Source organism: Strix uralensis, chromosome 3, assembly GCF_047716275.1.
Source record: "Strix uralensis isolate ZFMK-TIS-50842 chromosome 3, bStrUra1, whole genome shotgun sequence".
In the NCBI taxonomy this organism is placed as follows: Eukaryota; Metazoa; Chordata; class Aves; order Strigiformes; family Strigidae; genus Strix; species Strix uralensis.
Window position 1 is genome coordinate 53,111,338 of NC_133974.1, and position 20,803 is coordinate 53,132,140.

Below are 20,803 nucleotides of genomic sequence, written 5' to 3' on the forward strand. Positions count from 1 at the left end.
AGCATTTTATTGGATTGGCTTGGTTTTGGTGTTGAATGTTTCCTTGCAACTACAACTACAGAACTGGTTCTCATTTGAAAACAAAGTTACGATGACAAATCAAAAGACACAGGTCTGCCTGTGTTCCCAAGATGCTTTCTTTTACATCCCCTGGGATTGCTGCTATTATTCTAAGAAGCTTGCCTTTAAACAAAATCCTGCTTAAATTGAAGATGGCAAGGAACAGCATGCAGAATACAAATCTGCATACAAAGTTCCCCTAACAGAACTTCAGCAACTCAGGTATTTAAAATTTGGGTCTACTGATTACCACGTTTAGGAAAAGGAATCAAATATCTATACAAGTTTAATATAAATATTTCTTATGTAACTGTATTAAGCCTTTGAGTTGAATGGATCATCAAAAGCAACATGTATGCTTAAAGAATGCAAAAGAACTTGCATTTCCAATGCACTGAGAAAATAATAATCATCATAATCATAATCATCTAGTTGAACTAAAGTAAGTCCTCACTTTTTATCTGTAATATGTTTAAAAGCTACGTATTTTAGTAATAGGATGGAGGACATCCCACATTTAAGATACCCATAGGACTTCATTAAGCTCCTCACTACAACCTGATAACTGAAATAACAACATTCAAACGAAATACAGACATCTCACTGCATTAATCAAAGGTCCATGTGGACTAAGGGGTTTTCATACAAAATCAGGGATAGTACAGATTGGAGAAAACAAAAAACCCAAAAAGCATGTTGGAGAGTTTTAGGACTAAATATTAGCTAAAAGGGGAAGCAATAGGGAGGGGACAAAACTAAACAAAATATAATCCCAGGACACTGTAAGTAAACGGGATGAAGTCTTCTTATTGCAGTAACAGGTAAAACTTGGGGACAACACTGTAGATTAGCTATGAGATGTAATTTTATGCATTTTGAATATAACTTTTGATAAAACTGTTACAAAGTAAACATTTGAATCCAGTTTATTCAGTACTAGTTGGTTTTCTGTAGTGGCTTTATTGCTTTTTACCCAAGGGCTTACAGAAACAAGCATTTATTAGGTTTTTTTTTCAGCTGATGGCAGAATACACATATGGTAATCTTCTCAAACCATTGTTTTCCCATGCTACAACTACTGGAATAGCAGAAGCTAGCCCTAAAAGAAAACAAAGAGGACTAGAAGCTACTGAACATATTTTTCTTTTCATTGTCAGAGAAGTGATTGTCTCCATCTTTTTGCAAATAGTTTTTGCTTTATTCACATGTGTGTTTAGATACCCTTGCAGCTGGTTACCCCATGGAGAACTCAAAGGTTAGCAACTGAATCTGAAGACCCAGGTTAACCTTGTAAAACACCATTCAGTGATTCTGCATCTTCAATTCTGTTTTTGTTCATCCATGTACCTCTAATGGTATATTCTACTTTTCATGCTGACATCCTCTAAGAGCTTTTACCAGCACATTATGTCAGCTTACATGACCTTCAAGAACAACTGCAGCAAGGGGACTGGAGGACTATAGGCCATCAAATAATTTTACCTGCATCATCACAGCAAGCTTGAGTAAGAAATGTGCTTGAATTCCAATTTAAGACTTTCTCTAAAGCCAGTAAACTTGACCAAATGTGAAAGCATGTGCAGGTTGTTAATTTAAATGCTATGATACACTTTTGGGCAAGACTCAAAAGCACTACTGCTAATTGCTTTGTGGAACCATACCTTAAAAAGAGTACTTAAGAGTCTTCCTCAGAAGCAATTATTTACATTTCCAATAGTTGAAAAGAAAGGCTGTCCTCCTGAAGACATGCAACAACTTCACACTAATCATACAGTGTCAGGAGACAGATGAAGAAGTTTATACAAGTTCAGAAGTACACTGACAAATCATACCTCCAAATTTTTTGTCCTTGAGGTCTGCTGGACAGTTATTGCTATAGTTAATTCGGAGTCATAAAGATTACTAATAAGTAAAATGTTTGGGGGCTGTTGAAGTATAAAGTTGCCATAATCTCTCACTCATTAAAAAGATTCTCAGGATGTACCCAGTTTTGTAAAGCAGTAAGAGTACTACTTAACTAGAGGTCCTAGTTCAAGTCTAGAAAAATCTCTGAGAACACTGATATCACAGAACACAAATATTCCTGTTCTTGTGTTTCAGATTTAGATGTATTTGATTTCATTTCCAGTACTAATGGTATCACTTTTATTCTGGACAATGAAATCTATTTTGCTCTCCCAGCTCCTGGTCCTTTTGAGAGAAAGGTTTAATTCAATCCTTTGAACAATAATAAGATTATTAACACTGAGTTTAAGAAACAACTGACACATTTGAACTAATTCGGGCATCTAGAACAAAAGAACCTGGAAGTACTGATAGCAAAGTTCAGGACAACGAAGAAAAGGATATATTTTTTATTCACAATTAGACCAAAAGGTGAAAATATGATAATGTAGATTCAAATTATTTAGTAGAGCATTGTGCTGATTTATAAACTAGAACTTTTCCTCTGCTTTGTATTTTTATCAATATTAGCAGCATTTCCCAAAACCTCACAGGGAATTGATGGAAAAAAAAAAATCTGAACTCTAATACCCTAACCATCACACTGTTCTTCAACACTTAGTCTTCCAGTGGACATTCAAACACTTGGACAACTGGAAGAAACAGACCATAACCAGGAATAAAAATCTGTGCTTAAGAAGTCTTTTGCATAGTTAAGACCAACACTTAACTGATTATTTCAAATCCTAGCCAATTAACTTGAATATATCAAAAGTAAAATAAATACAAAGTGCATTGAGAGCAAAGCACAGACCAACAGGAACTTCTCACGCAGGTGACTGCTACATCATAGTACTAACAGTAATGACTGTGGACGGGGAAAACAACCTGAGAACCTTGTATCAAGAGAAGGTAATAGTAAGTCTTGTACAACTCTAAAGAGAAGCTGAGTATTAAAACCTTTGGTGCTCTAGCCCTTTAAGAGACAATTCCTTGATTTCTAGGAAAAGCAGAAAACAATTGCCATCAAAACCACCAAAAGACCTTAAGATCTAAAAACACAGGTAAGGCTATTTATTTTTGTCTTGGCTTTGGTCAGAAAATCATTCATCAGTGTCACCGGGGTGTTTCGGCACTGTCCTGTTCTAAAATGAATGTTCCAGCAAATTTTTAATTCTGTTTATTACTACCTATTATTAATTTCTTCAGAAAAAAGAAAAAAACTTTAAGAGAAAAAACCCTGTGTTTCCAACTCTTTGATGACAAAGGCAGACTTCCAAATAAGAATCATTTCAACCCTACGCCTGTAGAAAGATTGCTCCTCTGATCTACTGTTGCTATTCATAGATCTCTAAGCAGCTACTAGTCCAGACCAGATGACTGTAACAAATTCAAACACTTCTGGCAGAGGCGTGTATATTATTTTCCAATATGACCGACTGCCAAGTTTCCCTGTCCAGGATTATTTTTTTTTTTTTTAAAGAAAGGAACTGTGTGAGCCAAACTATGTCAGGGACTATCCTTCAAACAATTCTTTCAGAACGTGGAAGTGCACTAGCACGTATGCAGACTTGTATTTGAGTATGGTTCAAAAACCTTAGAAGACACAGCACAGTTAAAACTTTAATCTTCAGAAAACAAAATGCTATGCTGTGAGTCTTTGAAATCATTTACCAGTACAAAATAATCACAGTCTTTCTTAACATGTGATGAAAAAAGCATAAACTTTAATGAAATAAGCTGAAATAGATGAACACAGCTATCTTCAGTTCCCCTCAAATATAACCTTTTAGTAACACCTTTTGTTTTATGACTTTTCAATACATATTTTATAATGTTTGTTTCCAGTCTACTGCTCATTAGTTTAGATGTACAAATCTGTACATAATATTATGGCATAAAGGCAAATATCTTGTGAGGTCACTGGTGCATATCAGTATCTTAAATTATGGTCTTATGATTAAGACACCTAAAGGCAAGAAAAGGAGGATGAATCCCACTTTAAACCCCTCATGACCTTGTACAAGTCATTCAATCCCTCAGTCTTGATTCTACATCTGTAATACCTGATTAAGAATCACTTCAGTATTTTAAAGCACAAAATCATTTGCTAACTGCATACATGGCATTCAGACAGAAATGTAGTCATGCAGTATATATATGTGATAAATGCTCAAAAGCAATCTTTGCAGGAGTAGAATTAAAAGAAAGAAAAGTCAAATGTCTTTACAAAGGTTCTGCACATGATTCTCGGCTTTCAATCTGAACGTAAACTTGAAAGGACAACTTGAATGAATTATTCTCTTGCAAGTGTGTAATCCAATTTAAAATAACTCTAATTAGTAAAAGTACAAAGTACAGACCAAACAGATATTGCTTAAAAGGGCAGTGATTTGACATGGCAAGTCTTTTGATTTATCTTGCTACTACCAGGTTTTCAGGTCTTGATGTACAAAATTCTGTTTAGGACATGAACTGGGGAGTTGTGGGGGAGACAAAAACCTTAAGTTATGACTGCATGAAAAATAGCAATCATTTAAAAATTACGGTCATAAAGAACTAAAAACTTAACCTCATAAGCAAATCACAAATGACACTGTGGGTTCTGCTTACTCTCTCCTACAAATAAGTAACTACCTTTGACAATTATGCATTAGAAAAAACACAGGACTCCAATTACTGTTTCTAAATAAAAACATTTGTAGCACATTTCTATAAAAAAATTACTGTAAGGGTGGAACTCCTGGAGATAGCCAAAAATACATTGATTTTATAGGAATTGTGAATATTATATCCTTTTGAAAAATCAAGTCTTGATATTATGGAATCACATTAGCCAGATCATCTACTGACAAGTTGAAGAATTGTCCCTTGAAATTATAATAATGTCTCAAATATTAAGAAACTGTCTTAAAGAAAGATCTAATACATAATTTCCTACAACAATGTCAAATTAACAGAAGTCTTTAAATATGACATTTTGGACACATTAATCCTGTTATTGTGGCTGCTACCGTTCTATAGCTAGGGATCAAGATCTCTGTTATCAGAAAATTACAGAACATAAATATTTGTCTCCTCACTAGAAAAAGTGCAACCCATTTCTAAATAAATTATAATCATCATCATCTAGTGCATTTCTCACTTTTCTCACCTTTCACTCAATGAGAATTAGGAGTTTTAATTGCACTCACAATTCCTTTTATATCAGTTTATTTCTCACTTTTGGAAAAGATCACTCCATTTTCATCACATTCTTTAATAACACTAGAAAATGTCTGATTATTTTATTTTTTTTTAACAGATTTCTTAACTGCTTGAGCAAATTCTGATAAAAAACTACAACAATTCCAACCATTACAAATCCTCTTTGGCGTAAAGCCTTTTGTCTATGATTGGGCCTAAGTAGAAATACCACTAAGCCTCCTCATGAGAGATGATTTTTAGAAGACTTTTTAAAGCCCAACAGTTCAACACATAGCTTGGCAATGAGAGACAATGATGTCCAGTTGCAGCTGAGCTTATTTTAAAATGTGACTGAAGTTCCTTTATGGAAAAAGAGCTCTTGACCTCACTGCACAACTACAAAAACAGTCAAAGAGCAACAATTTTCACTACAGATGTGACCTATGCTTCATGAATTCAGATCTAAACTTGAACTAACTCACAAAAGCAGAAACTACCTCAGATCAGATTTACTTCTGAGTTAGGGATGAGTGTACACAGAAGCTATTTGCCAAAAAAACAACACTTCATGCAGTTGGCGCCTTATCCTTTTACATGGCTAGCCGCCAATATCAACTTGGAGATTTCCTTGTTCTAAATGCTGGCAGCTACTAGAACACAGGTTGATGAAAAAACACTTTTCTCCTTGTAAAATATGGAATGTATCATGGTGATAAATTCTGTTGGTCAACTGAAAACTAAGCAAAAATAGAAAAAACCTTAACCCAACTGCTTCCTAACATACAAAAAACTCATTCTTTCAATTCTGATCCTAGCTTGCAAACAATATCAGAAAATATAAAGTTCCTTTATATTATGTATTAATAATCACAACACATTAAACACTCAAATTAGAGACTGCTTAAAACATGGTGCTTTGGAAAAAACAATCATTGTAATCAGATGCTGTAAACCACCTGCTGTCCTTTGGAATATGTAGTCTTGTTTTCTTTTATAAAGTGATTTTTTTTTTTAAAGACATTAAACTACATTTAGTTCTCACATTTCTTTTAAAATTGAGAGAATACAAGCACTACAAGGAGGAAGGAAAAAATCATACTTTAAAAAATAATTGATTAGTATTCTAACAGTAATCACAACTAGGATTTTACAGTTTATTCCTTGGCTGGAACACTGGAAAGAATTTGTGGGGCTACGATTAAGGTCCAGTTCGCTACCACTATGACATCCACATCGTGTTGTCACTTTCACCAGCACTGAAAGTTTCATAGAAAAGTCTACCCAAGAAGTAACAAAGCGAAACTGGGAGATTTTGGCTGGCACCAGTGAGAATAACCTATTTTAAAGAATATTTAGAAAACTGACACCGAAAAGAAAGAACTGGTATCAATTCTATAGAAGTTTAGTAGAACTCATTCCTTTTGTGTAGATGACACTATCACCCTTAATTACAAGTTTCAGCTTTAAACTGGTTTTTAAACAATATTTTCCCAAACATTTTAATTTTTCCTAACAAACCCACCAAACAAACTTCAAAGTACAATCAGAGGGACTGCACTCATACCCAATCACTCTGATATTGACAGAGTCAAAGATTTAGTGAATAGCTCTCCCTATCACATATTCCTCCTCTCCTAAAAACACTGAGAAATAAAGGCCATCAATACAACAGTTGCAGAATTTTCCAGTTATGACTTAATTGCAAAAAAATGGTGTATTAAATTTTAACAACAAAATTTTGTTGAAAACTGTATCATAAGATTTGTAACAGCTATACTAGGTTTTATTCTGTCAAAAAGACTATGGTTCTGGGTATGCATTTAAACAGACAATTTGCAGATATTGAAGAGCCGGGCTTACATTCAGAATAGAAGAGTATTTCAAACTCCATCATGTCTAGCTACATTAAGGAATGGCTGGTATCTGTAACAAATCACTACGTATTTAAAGAAATTAAGAAACCATTTTAATAATGTTTAGATGGAAAAAAGTTGAGACTCCCTCATGAATGCGGATGAAATGAACTTCCAATTCCCCACGTTTTATTCTTTCCTCTTTTTCTCGTCTTATATGTCTCTTCTCATAACCCTCACATTAACATACTACCTCTAGTACTAGCAGTATCCTGTTTTACTGTTTTGATGAACTGAAACAGAATTCTTCTGCAGAGCTTCAGTGTGTGCAGTATTTCAGAACACACAACTGGTAGAAAATCATCTACCCTTCTTTAGTTGCTCATTACAGTATCAATAAGCAGCTCACAAAATACTCTGAAACAGTAAGTTATTTTCAGCTGTAGAACACTTGAAACCTCAATTACACTGTGCTAACAAAGAACCCAATTATTTGAGGACAACAGACTGAGTCTACCTCCATTAAAAAAACAACCAATGAAAAATAACCCCCCCAAAAAAGCCTCCTCAGCTCAGCATCAGTCTTTCCCCTCCTCTTCCTTCTTCCCCACAATTCTAAGTGACTTCCTAGTGTAAAAGCACTAACAAATAACCACACTGTGCATTTTCCAAACACAAGCCAAATAAAATCAGATGGCTTCAGAAAGCAACATTTATGCAATGTGATGGTTACTGCATCAGTCTTGGACTAAAAAACTCCTGTTCAATACTGCACACCATAAAACATTTAAAATCATTAACTAACCATAAAAGAAAAAAATGCAAGCTACTACATTTAAAACCTCATTAATCTATCTTAAGAGGTATGTGCAGAGATTCAACTGTATGATCAAACTTTAAGTTTCAACCAATGGCTGCTGCAGAGCAGCTGTAAAAACCGCCAAAGTTTTGTACTACTCAGTTTTAAACATTACTTGTTCTTCTCCTGACCCTTGTATGCCGAATTATATATCTTCAGATAATAAAAGCATTACACTGCAATCTTAGTCACCAGGTTTTCTCCTAAACCAACGTCTTACTAAAGCTTTTCTGGCCAAATCCACTCTGATCTACTGTTACTTTTCCATCACCATTTTATCTCCACAACTTTACTGTCAAATGCATAAACTTCATCCTCTCACCATCAAATGTTCTGCTTTCAAAATAACAAGTCCCTGGTCATGAGGGTACTATAAGTAAAAAAACACAATCACTCATTCTTTAAAAACTATAGGTTCAAACATTCAGTGTAATTAAATGGTTTACTATGAGTCAGATGGCTACAGAAGCCAAACTATTAATAAAATTAAAACACTGCATTGCTAGTGGTTTCCAGAGAATGACATTCTGAAAAAGCCAAAGACTAACTTGGAAAGAATAAGATGTTGCTAAGGTTTTCTTTCAACAAATCAAGCTTATACAAAACAAGATTTTTATGGAAGCAACTGAAGAACATGACAAATGAACAGGCTACAGAACACCCATTTACACCAAAGAAGAGATGATCAGTTGAAGAAGTGACCTGATTCTCACTGTGTTTGGTTTTTGTTCTGTTTTTTAAATCTGCACATACACACCTACATTATTCAGGCCCACCTATCTTTCTCTGCTAGCAAAAGATGTACTTTCTTATGTGTGCATTAAACTGCAGAGTCAGGCTTGAATTCTGGCTGGTTTTAGTTTATTTCTACTGATACACTGGAAAGATGAACACCAGATACTTAGAATGTTTTATTTACATTTTCACATCCCTTAACCTAAAACCAGTAATTTTCATGAAAACAGGCAATACAAAACATGCTCACAAACTGCACACAGTGCTCATGAGAATATTGTAGTTCTCTGCTATGTTCTACATCTCTTGGACAGCTCTCAGTTGGGGGACTTGTTTTCTTTCTCTCTTCTCCCACTGCACAGAGCAATAAACCTCACATAACACCTCATCTACTTCCAGCCACAAGTCTGGAGATAAGAAATTCCAGGGGATGAATCAGCCCCATGAGCCAAAGCAAGTGAAACCAAAAGGGAGCAGCCTTAGATAACTGGTCCCTGTTGTTGCAACTCCCATGTCAGTATTTTCCGCAGTCCTGGCTCTCAGCACTCTCCTTCCTCCAACCCCCCTCCCCAGCTCACCTCACATGCTCTACATACTCCTTTCCGTTCCCAGCCTTCCTTTCAACACATCCTCCCCTCCTCCTGTTTTTCCATTCAGGCAATCCCTCCTACAAAATTCCACTTCAAAATAATGACTAACAATATTGCCATGCCATCTGTTTTCATAACATATCACTCTTTCTACACCTTTTAACACTCCGTTTATATGGAACATAATTTTTTTGGAGTGAGGACTATCCACCATTATCTGCACACTGCCTAAAACAACTGGTTTCTGTTCTTAAGTCTTTCATCTTTAATATAGCAGTGGTTAAAAATGACTATTTATTTCCTTGATTATGTTTCCAACTGCTGGCATAAGACCACAAGCTCACCAAAACCTGACATGCTGGCACAATCTGTAAATGCTTAGCAGAACTTTATACTGTTCTTCCCATCTATCCTAAGGTGGGGGGCGGGGGTGTGGGGGGGTGTGTTGGTGAGGTTTTTTTAATGCAGCAGACTCAAAACAGGAATCTAGGCTGTAAAGATATTAATTTAATCTCTGCATGGGAATTACAGGTTTACAAACGTACACGTGAATGCACAAATTTCTTAAGAACCATACATAAAAAAACATAATAAAGAATGACCTGAATTACCATGGCAAGTTAAATTACTTTATGCACAATACATGCCACTTTTCTGAAGTAAGGAAAACACAGGACAATTCAAAATTCTATTTCTGATATAGAACACACCTTTTTAGTCAAATGATGACTTATATCCAGTTATTTTACATTCCCATGTTTTCTGTTCAGGTAAAACATACCATCAAAAACCAGAAAATACAGACCCAGGATTTACCTCTTTTACATAGTCATACCATACCTGAGATATCTACATATAAGTTTTATAAACGTTACAAAACAAACCTTGCTGTATCAGAAATGAAGCGCATATACTTTCACCTCAGAGGATAGCATGTTAAAAAAAGGAAGAGGTAACAACAAAACACACACTGGAGAGCTCTAAACCAGATTTGACTGCTATGCAGTGGGGAGAGAAGTGAAACTTAAGTGAGAAGAAGCAGCCTTGCAATAATGGAACACAGAGGCCAGTCATTTGTGGTGTACTCTAGAGGTCAATACTGAGGCCAATATTGTTTAACATCTTCATTAATGACCTGGACATTGAACAGGTGCGCCCTCAGCAAGTTTGCAGACGATAAAATTTGGAGGAGTGCCTTATACACTAGAGGGTTGTGCTGACATTCAGCAGGACCTTGACAGGCTGGAGAAATGGGCAGAGAGGAATCTCATGAAGCCCTACAAGGGGAAATGCAAAGTCCTCACCTGGGGAGGAATAACTCCATATATCACTACGGACTGGAGGCAGACTGTCTGGAAAGCAGCTTTGCAGAAAAGGACCCAGGAGTCCTGGATGAACATGAGCCAGCAATGTGCCTCGACTGCAAAGAAGGCCAACAGTGTCCTGAGCTGCATTAGGAAGAACACCACCAGCAGGTCGAGGGGCGTGACCCTTTCCCTCTACTCAGCAGTGGTGAGACACATCTGTAGTGCTGCATCCAGGTCTGGGTTCCCCACCACAAGATAGACATGGACATACTGGAGTCAGGATTTTGTAGGCTCAAGAAGAGAAGGATTGGGGGCAGGATCTTATCAATGTTTATAAATATCTGATAGGAAGCAGCAAGAAGAGTGAGTCCGACTCTCCTCAGTGGTGTCCAGTGAATGGACAAGAGGCAACGGGCACAAGTTGAAACACAAGAAGCTTTAAAAACAGAGTTTGGGGTGAGTCTGTTTTTTGATTTTGTTTTGGGTTTTCCTGTTGCTTGTTTTGTCTTACTGTGAGGGTGGTCAAACACTTGAACTTACCCACACAGGTTGTGGCACCTGGACTAACTAGATGATCTCTAGAGGTCCCTTCCAAACTCAACATTAATCTGAGGGTAAAAACACACTTCTACTGTAGGAAATAGGCAAACATAATATAGCAGAACTGGGTTGTTTTTACTGCTACTATTTAGGTCTAACAGTAAAGATGGTTAAGCCTCAGTTCTACAAAGCTAAATCAAAGAGTACAAAAATGAAAGTATTTGATACCGAGCATTTCTAAAAATAGATTCATTTTACCTCAACGTAAGAAACTGCCTGTAATCTCTTCTAATTTCCTACGGACACTAAAATAGGTTTCACTGCTTACAAATGTGAATGCCACAAAACCATTTGCTTCATGGTCAGTGGATAAAAACATACAAGAACATGAAGAAAGATTAATCTGCAATGAAAGCCTTGTGTAACATTTTAGCTATGTTAAATAGGTAACTTTTTAAAAGGAAATATAAAAGCTGCTATATCAAGAACTCCAGAAAATAACCTCCTCATCTGGATATTATATAATAGGGGTGGCAGCAATAAAAATTTGTTCATTACTGATCTGAAGGCAGTACCTGCAGAAGTGAGGGCTGAATCAGTTTCCAATTCCCACTGCTTAATAAGATCTGTGCTATACAGAAACCCACCTAGGTAGTTTCAAACACAAAATGAAAGACTCATTATACATCTCATTATACAAAACTCAGAAAACTTGTATTGTAAACCTCCCCTGAGGAGTAATGCCAAGTATTATGGATTAGGTGCAACATTCCACAGCCCTTTCAATATTCACGCTGAGTACTGCATGTTGATATTGCACCTAAAATAGGACATACAGCCTTGCTGTAGTAAACACTGGTTTAGTCAGCAAACAGTACAGAGGCACAACTTGAATTTAAATAAGCAGCGGCTGCTCCTACTTTTCTGTAATTTTTAGGAAAAGAACCTGTCACTGATGGACAAACCCAACCTAACAAAGGTCTCTGTAGTGAATATTATTTCTTTTCTTCTTCTTTCCAAATCTAAATCAGTTTTTGCTAATGCTGCCAAAACCTTCCTGTAACTTTTACAGCTGCAGGGTAATCAACTTAAAGACAGTTACTTGGCAACCCTTCCACACCATTTGGATGCAGCTGTCTTTACCTGGACACACAAACAGGCTGTACAGAGCACCTGGATACTCACTGCTGACAAGAGTAATCTCAGTAATCACAGAATGGTTGAGGCTGGAAGGGACCTCTGGAGGTCACCTGGTCCAAACCCCCAGTTCAAGCAGGGCCACCTAGAGCCAGTTGCCCAGGACCGTGTCCAGACGCATTTTGAATATCTCCAAGGATGATGACTCCACGACCCGAGAATTCAAGCAGGCAGGCACACGTACACCGAGGTCACATAACATGAACTCATAAACACACAGTCAACACAATGGACTGCATATATACGAGTGGGATAAGAAGTTATCCAAAATGGCTGTCTGCATGCTGATCACAGAAAGGCTGAAGCATACAGAGATCAAATGGTCCCTAATAAGCCCTATGGCTCACCCCAGCCAGCAAGCGTGAAGTTTTATTTAAATGCCCTGCCAAAAAAATCCCCTAACTTCTACACACCTTGTAACTTCTCTGTAATAAAAAGCAGCTCTTGAAAGAAAAGAACCTTAACAAACATGCATGAATGAAGCCTATGCAAACACTGGCATTTCATACAGTCCTTATACCTAGTACAAACTTTTCTGGTATTTGTTTAGATTCTTGTATGTTTTGGGCTCTATCCTCAGTCTTTAAGTGTATCACAGGCAGAAAAATACTGCCTGTTTGCAAGTTCATATACTTGATTATTCCACTGCATTCCTCAAAATCATTGGTTTCACCAGAATACATACAAGTATCATGAATAACAGTGCAATTACAGCCTAACTACACAGATTTCATGGCACATCTTTGAAACCAGTCCCTAGACCTTGTTATAACATAAAGGCCTAGGCTTGATTAATTGCTACCACAACTACAGCTTTGGTCAACTTATAAAAGAACATTATTTTACTGTTTACATTTACTTATTATTGGGCAGGACGGTAGCACAGAAGTAACACTGCTTATAGACAGTAGCTTCTTCATTGTACTATCAGTTCTGCTATTGATTTGATGTGGGACCCCAAGCAAATCCATTCTTTTCTTTACATGGATATATCTTGTTCCTGAAACGTGAGATAGCAATTCAATAGACAGTGAAACAATTTTTCCCTGTAGAATAAATGTAATATAGAGAAGACATATACAGGAACTTAAAAAAACTGTAACACACAGGGACAGTACATATGACGTGGTAGACAGAGAGGAAGAATAAAGCTGATCAGTTGTCAACTCAACATCCAATGATGACAGATGAGGATGAGATGCTGGCTTTTCAGAAGCTGGCTTTGCAATAGCTGGAGATACAGAATGTTTAATTAAAAAAAAAAAAGTCAACTGCTAATTATCCTGAGATTTTGATCAGCAGATCTCCCTTAACACAAGACCAAATCTCCAGTGACCCTGTCCAATCATTCTGAAAGATTTCAGCTGCTTCATCTGTGAGGCTGAACATCCACTGTAAATCTTTTAGTGTGAGTGTTCACGCTGCCTCTTTACAAATGGTTACATTTTCATTGTCATCATCCTCCTTCTCAGAGGCCCACTGCACACGGAGGTCAATCAAGTCAATCAAGGGTAAAGGACAAAAACAGGGTAATGACAACAGTTAGCAGAACAGGGTATTAAACGATCAATACTAGAACTCCGAAACAAGAGACGGAGAAGAAACAGATAGCATGGTGTTACCGCACCTGTTTCCTTCTTCCAGAGATTTATCTTGTCTACTCAGACTGCAAGAATTACTAAGCAGGAGCTGTTTCTCACTGAGTGTTTAGACACCATCTAATCCTGCCAACCTCAGTTGTGATATGTATGTGCTACTCTGGTAAGAATAAGAAAGACAACTATTTTCAGGCCAGTGTGTTATTTTGAGGAGGCTCATTTTACACACTGAAAATGAGGATATTTCAATAAGCAGCCAAAAAGCACCCTTAAGAAGTATGTAACAGAACTGAAAGTTGTAGCTGAGATAGATAAGCTGTTAGTCTGCTTCCAGGGGCACTGATCATAAAAATCAGTCCCAAGTTCTATATTAGACAGAATATAGATGCACCTACTTTGTGAAACACTTTGAAGTCTGCAACTGATGGATTTCTAAGCATGGCAGATCAGTTATACATGTATTTTTTTGACTGAATTACAAAAGCACAAATATATTCAGTGACTTGACCAAGAGGTACTCTGCAGTAGCAAACAGTATGTTGGTTACAAAACCAATATCTGGATTCTAGTTAGAACATCTTTTTTTCACAGTATGTTAAGGTTTATTTAAGAACAGAATTAAAGCAAGACACATATACATGGATACTAAATTTGCTACTTAATGAGTTTCATGCCAGTGGAGCAGAATCTCACAGTTTACTCAGGCAGCCTCTCATTGCTCAAACAACTCAGCAGGCAATCTATATGAAGTACTTAAATGCCTCAAAAAAAGGAGGAGGTTTTTTTAAAAAACACACAAAACACAACAACCCACAACACACTAGAAAACACATCCTTTTAAGAACCAGGTAGGTTACAAGCTAATGACCTCCAATCACATCATTGACAACACTCAAACATTGAAAACAATCTCAGAATAAATACATTATCTCAAATTCCTACTCCAGCCCTGTTCACATCTCATAGAAGCTATAAACCTCTGGAGACAAGAGAAACAAATGGACATAAGGCTATTTTTCAAATAGCTCTTCAGATGTACAAGACGCTTGCCAGTGTAAGATGCAGAAATGGTATGCTGGAAGTGGAGCTACACTGTATGATGCTGAAAGTCTTCTAGGCCATGCTGCAGTCCACAGAATGACCCCCTATCAAGAGATGCACACTGGTATATTTTGGGAGAGGATGTGAAAAGGTAAGGCAGAGGCATAAGCCTCACCACAATGGCTGTATCCTATTTTGCATCCTCTCACTATGAAGCCACAGAAAGGACTGGAAGACTGTTATCAAGAAGCACCCCCTTGTGGGAAATGGAACATGGGAAGTAGTGGCAACTGGAACAATGCTTGGCTGTGAAGACTGGGATAATGAACAGAGATGGCTATGGGGAACGACCATTGCAGGACACAGTGTCTGAAAGGGTAGCAAAAATGAGGGGAGAAAAAAGTTAATCACTAGCTGAGTATGCAAGCCAGTTCCTGCAATGAGCTCATTCCTTCTCAAGTGAGCAGCAACAGAGGAGAGAAAAACACTGGGATGGGACCAGATATAGGGCCTAGCCAGGTCAGTGAAAGGGGAAAGGGGAGGGAAGAACAGAAGAAAGAAGATAAGCAGGCCCCCTCACTGACTCATAGCAGAGCTACTGCTGCTGGAAAGGAGCCAGATTTGAGCTGGAGCATTTGCCTCTGTTTTTTTCCCCTCTCAGAAAATCAAGAAGTGAAGCCACTGAACTTAGACATCTACCTGAAATGCATTCAGATTTTGCTGACTGTAAACCCCTTCTCTAAATTACACCCAACCTCAGAAAAATTCATAACCAAAAGCATGCAAGAGTAACTTCAAAACATCCTCTTCTTCGGCTGAGTTTTGTGCTGTCCTGAAGTAAGATTCATTCTCGAATCAGTGATTTCATAATGTAAAATACAAAACCCTTCGAAATGAGACAAATACATAAAGTGGCAGTTGAGGACAGCAGAGTTGTATTATTCCCCAAATTACACATTGCTTTTTCTTAGGAAAATTCCTAATCCACCTTTTCCAAAGACACTCCTGTCAATTGAACACACATTTCTCAGCGTAACACCCTTCAAAAGCAAATTTTAAAATGTGTACCTATTTCTGTAAAACTTATCACATTTATCAGCCTCAAATCACACCCAAACCAGAATTCTGATTTTTAAAAATATTTTAACTATCTGTTTTACAGGACTCATTATCATACACCAACAGGTATCTTATATGTGGTTTACTATTAAGTGTCCTCAGCTACTCGCACTCAGTCTTGTTAAGTGAAGCAGTAATTAGCAACCTCAGCTCGTTAATGTCTCTCCTAACATGACATGTAGTCTCACCCCAATTTCTTCATGGATGGATTTACAGTTCGGTTCTGTCTTCCTGCAGTTGAATAAGCACCAGACAGAAACACACAACTGAGCATTCACATACTTATTTTGAAGTGGTCAGTGAAATCTTGAGAAAAGACTCCAAGAGCTTGAAATGGCCAAAAGCTAGTAGAAAACAAATCAAAACTTTGATAACTCCATACACCACAACTTAGGAACAAGAATGACAATTCAAGAATTACCAATTAAACAAAAGACCATACGTAAACAGAAAATTCAATTTTCATTATGATTTCACTCTAATAAAACAGGCCTCGCAATTTCTCAAACTTTTTTTTTTTCTAAAAAGCATTTACAAAAATTGCTAGCTAGCAGAAAAGAAATCCTGCCTGAGAAGATAATTAAATTGTTTCATAGCTGAGCATTACCTGGTGAATTAAAACCTATTGTTTTTAAATATAAGCAGCAATATTACAAAACTCCTTTAGAGATACAAAGACTACTGTATCAAATAATAACTAAGATTTTATACAACAAAGCATGAATTTAACACTGCTTTCATTGTATTACCACCATGGCAGTGTTGTAGCATTTCTGAAATTATACTTTTGTCCAAGTCACTACATCAACAGATGTGCCAGTCTGCTTCAAGCACCAAATGGTTAAAATGTAATGAAATGGCTCAACCGGCTAAAATGCATTCAAACAGAAATTCTAGTCGTGCTTCACTTCACCTTTTGCTATTGTAGTTAGAATTTTACTCTTTGTATTTCACAGAACAACAGAAAATAGTAGGGGGATCTTTGGCCTTAAATTTTGATTCCTTGCCTTTCAAGCTCTTATTATACAAAGATGTAGGACATCAGGAGATGACTTCCATAGTCTTGCCAAATACAATGAGATTTCTTCCTCAAAAGACCTAAAGAAGTTGTCAAACATTATTACCAACACAGCCCATTCTAGGAGTTCATCCTTCTGTTATTTTTAATTAAAAGTCTGGTTTTTACCTCCCCCAACCACCATACCACAAACCACTTTAATTTTACAGATTGTACCAGCAAACCTTTACAAATCAATCGCTGAGTACAGGATTACATCAATGCCCTCAAAGATAAGAACACTGACAATCCTTGTCATCCATGTACCTCACTGAGCACAGTACCTCCAGAAGAAGAGGCAGAAAGAGTAGGTAGGTGCCTTCAGAACCAACGTCCATAGCTGACACTAGACCCAAGATACAGTGCTGCTAGATGTTTGACTTTCTGAACATCTGCAGAAGCCACTTCCACGTACCAATCAATCCCCCTTCACTCAGCAGGTGAAATTTGGGAGTCTGTTCTGAACCTGACTCCCAATTAGCTGCACAGCATGGACACACAGCTTTGAACATACCAAGATTCGTGCAGAGCTAATTATGCTGGAGGTGAAGCAGCCGATACAGACATAGGGGTTTACTGTTGTGTAGGCAGCATGGCAACTAAGCACCCTTCCCACTGGCAAGACACACACGTTAAACCCAATGAGAAAGGGTTATGCTTAACCAGACCAACTCAAGTGAAGACAAACATCACACTGCCTTGTAAGCCAAACAATAAACACACCCCATTGTCTTATACAGTATATTAGAAGGTTTTTTTACTATTTCTTTTTCCTCAAAGAAAATGCCAATGTGAATGTGATTAATTTAATTTTATATTTCAACTCTCAAGTAAATAATTGGATAGCCCTCTCTCTGAAGTCACATACATTACTTCTGATAATGACTGCTTAGGTCCAACACCTCTGAGAAGAGACAGAATTAGATTTGTCTCCTTTTTTTAAAAAGAAAAAAAATAATGCAGAGATGTAGTAAGAAGCTCTTGAAGCTTATAAGCAAACATTACTAATGGCATAGAAAGGAAAAAAAGCCCTGAAAAAGTTTAACAAGGAAATAAATAGAAGATAGCCAAGTCACACTTCCTTTGCAGAGTACAGTGAAGCGTCTTCTCTAACCAAGATGAATTAGAAACACTTCTATTATGCAAACTAATATTAAAGCTTATGGTTTGGGAAGCCAGGGATTTCCTAACAGCTGGACAACTACACTACTTCTCTGTTTACTTTACGATGCCACATTCATGATATGGCATAGCCTAAACATTTTCTTAAAAGAAAATAAGCCTTAATGAGTTAACCACACGCACGCACAGAAAGCCTGCTACCTGCCAGACAACCTCAGGCTCTACATTTTTTAATAATGAAATAGTTACTCATGCCATTACATAAATATTATTACATAATATCTCCTTTGTATGCAAAATTAGCTACAATAAAATAGGTTCCTCTATTTCAATATTTTATCTATTAATCCCACTCATCCACTTAATTTTGAGCTGTAGATGCATCAGATCACAACAGCTTTAAAATCTCACATTCCTGTGCCTAAACAGAGAACAGACAGATAATTCTAAATAAAATTTAAAAAAACCCCACTGAACTCCCAACAAAAAAAATCTGCTCTACTAGAATAACTGGGTGAAGGGAAAGATACTGTTACTATGTTTTATTTATCAGGTGTTTTTTGTCTTGCCTAACATTTAATGGATATACCAATACCTCATTTTCTACATGTAAGTCAATAAAATATGCAGAAATACCTCAATTCCCAAGGTCAGCATTACACAACATAATTATAAAGGGATCACAAGCAACAATACTTAACATGTCTAACATCTCAAAGAACAGGGCTTTATTTCCAACTTAATGTTTGATGTATGCATAAAGGACAACAAATATTAAATTAATTTTCCTACATATTAAATTTGCCAGAAATTTGTTGATGGTCAGAAACATACTTGAGATGCGGTAAGACTATAACCACGCGTCCACAGAGAAGAGGCAATGAAGAAGTGGGCTGTGACATTAGGAAGTCTCAGGGGGCAACATGTGGCCAGCGGTCAGGACGTTCCCTTCTGCAGTGCAGCACCAATGCCTACCGTTCTGCGTGATTTGTACCACGCCAGTGTAGGATCAACATAAAACCCCGACTTTGTAAGTACTGCAGAAGTCTCACTCGTGCCTACGTTCAAAGGTTTCCCCTTGTACGCTCACCCTTTCGCTGTTCGCCCCGCAGAAACACACCTCCCGGCGTGCCACCCTCGCCCCGCCGTGCCCACACGCCGTTACCGTGCCCTTTATGGGGGTGGGGGGCGCGGGGCGGGCGGCTGCCCCCGCTGTTTGCACAGCTGCCGCCGCCGCTCGCTCGGGGCAGCCCCCGCGCCAGCCGCGCCGCGCACAAAGCCCCGGCGGCCGCGGGCCCTCCGCCCCGGCCCGCACCTGCGGCCCGGCCCCGCGGCGCCCCCACCGCCACCGGCCGGGGAACGGGGGGGGGCGGCACACAACACCTCCGCCCGCGGCTGCCGGGGACACCCGGGGCAGGTACCCTCCTCGCCGGCCGTCGCCGCCGCCCGGGGGCCGGCTGGGCCCGGCGCGCTCCCTCGCAGCCGCCGCTGGCAGGTGAGACGCGCCGCAGCGGCGGGTGGGGAGGGAGGGAGGGAGGCGGGGGGGGGGCGCGACCCAGCCACAAAGAGCAGGAGCTGCCGCTGCCTCCGCCGCGGGGAGGGGGGTCGGCGGCGGGCCCGGCGCCAGCAGGACCCGCGCCGCAGCGGGGCCGTCCCCGCCCGGCCGGCGGCGGCAGGCGGGGGGGCGGCGGCGGCGACGGGGGTCCCTTACCTGCAGGGGTGGCGCCGAAGACTCTCACGACGGGCACCCGCCTGGTGGGGGCCTCTCGGAAGTGGGACTGGCAGGGGTCCAGGCCGGGCAGCGGGCTGCCCATGTAGTAGTCGGCAGTCACGATCCGCACTGAGAACATGTTGTTCACCGCCGCCGCCGGGGCACGCACTGAGGGAGGGAGCGAGCGAGCGCCGAGCCCGCACGGCTCCCCCCGCCGCAGCGAGCGCGCGAGCGCAGCCCCCCGCCTGCCGCTCCTCTCTCTCCGCGCCGCTCCTCGCCCGCCCGCCCGCGCGCCCCGCCGGCGCGCGTCTAGGCTCACTCTCGCGCGCGCGCGCACACACACACACACACACACACACAGAGGCGCGCGCGCCCTCGCACGCGCCTTCTCTGTCTGTCGCTGCTCGCTCGCTCTGACCCCCCCCGCCGCCGCCGCTCCTCCGGGCGCGTGCGCGGCGGCGCGCGCTGAGCCCCGGGGCGCCCCGCGGACTCTAGAGCCCGGCCGGCCGCGAGCGCCTCACGGGCAGCGCGAGCCCGTCCCCCCGCAGCACCACGGGCATCGCGGCGGCGGCGGCGGCTCCCCGGCTCCGGGCTGCAGCTGTTGTTGCCATGATGATGATGTCACGGACGCAACCATTGGGGAAACGGGGTGGTGGACGGGCCGTGTGGTGAGCGGGGGAGGCGTCGCTCCCCGACATACACACCCGTCCCCCCTCCGTCTTTCGGGTGGGCTCCGCAGACGGGGCACGAGTGTGCGTGGGAGCGGGGGAATCTTCCCCGGGCTTACCCCCCTCCCCCGGGTGGCGGGAGGGAGCCCACACTCGGTGATTCGGCGATCGGCCGCGCGGGCTGGGGTGAGGCTGCGGAATCCCGAGCCGCGGATG

At 40.1% G+C, this 20,803-nt stretch overlaps 1 protein-coding gene across 2 annotated transcripts in view; it reads right to left on the reverse strand.

Moving 5' to 3' along the window:
- REV3L (REV3 like, DNA directed polymerase zeta catalytic subunit) overlaps window positions 1–20,320 on the reverse strand; it is a 129,307-nt gene extending 108,987 nt beyond the window's left edge. The window contains exon 1 of one of the 2 annotated variants that reach the window (XM_074862302.1): window positions 19,920–20,316. In XM_074862302.1, the coding sequence (XP_074718403.1) occupies window positions 19,920–20,058 (139 nt within the window). In that variant the 5' untranslated portion in view covers window positions 20,059–20,316. Of the gene's footprint in view, window positions 1–19,919 lie in introns of both variants that reach the window. The other variant, XM_074862303.1, reaches the window with a different exon arrangement.
- Window positions 20,321–20,803: the final 483 nt, after the last annotated feature.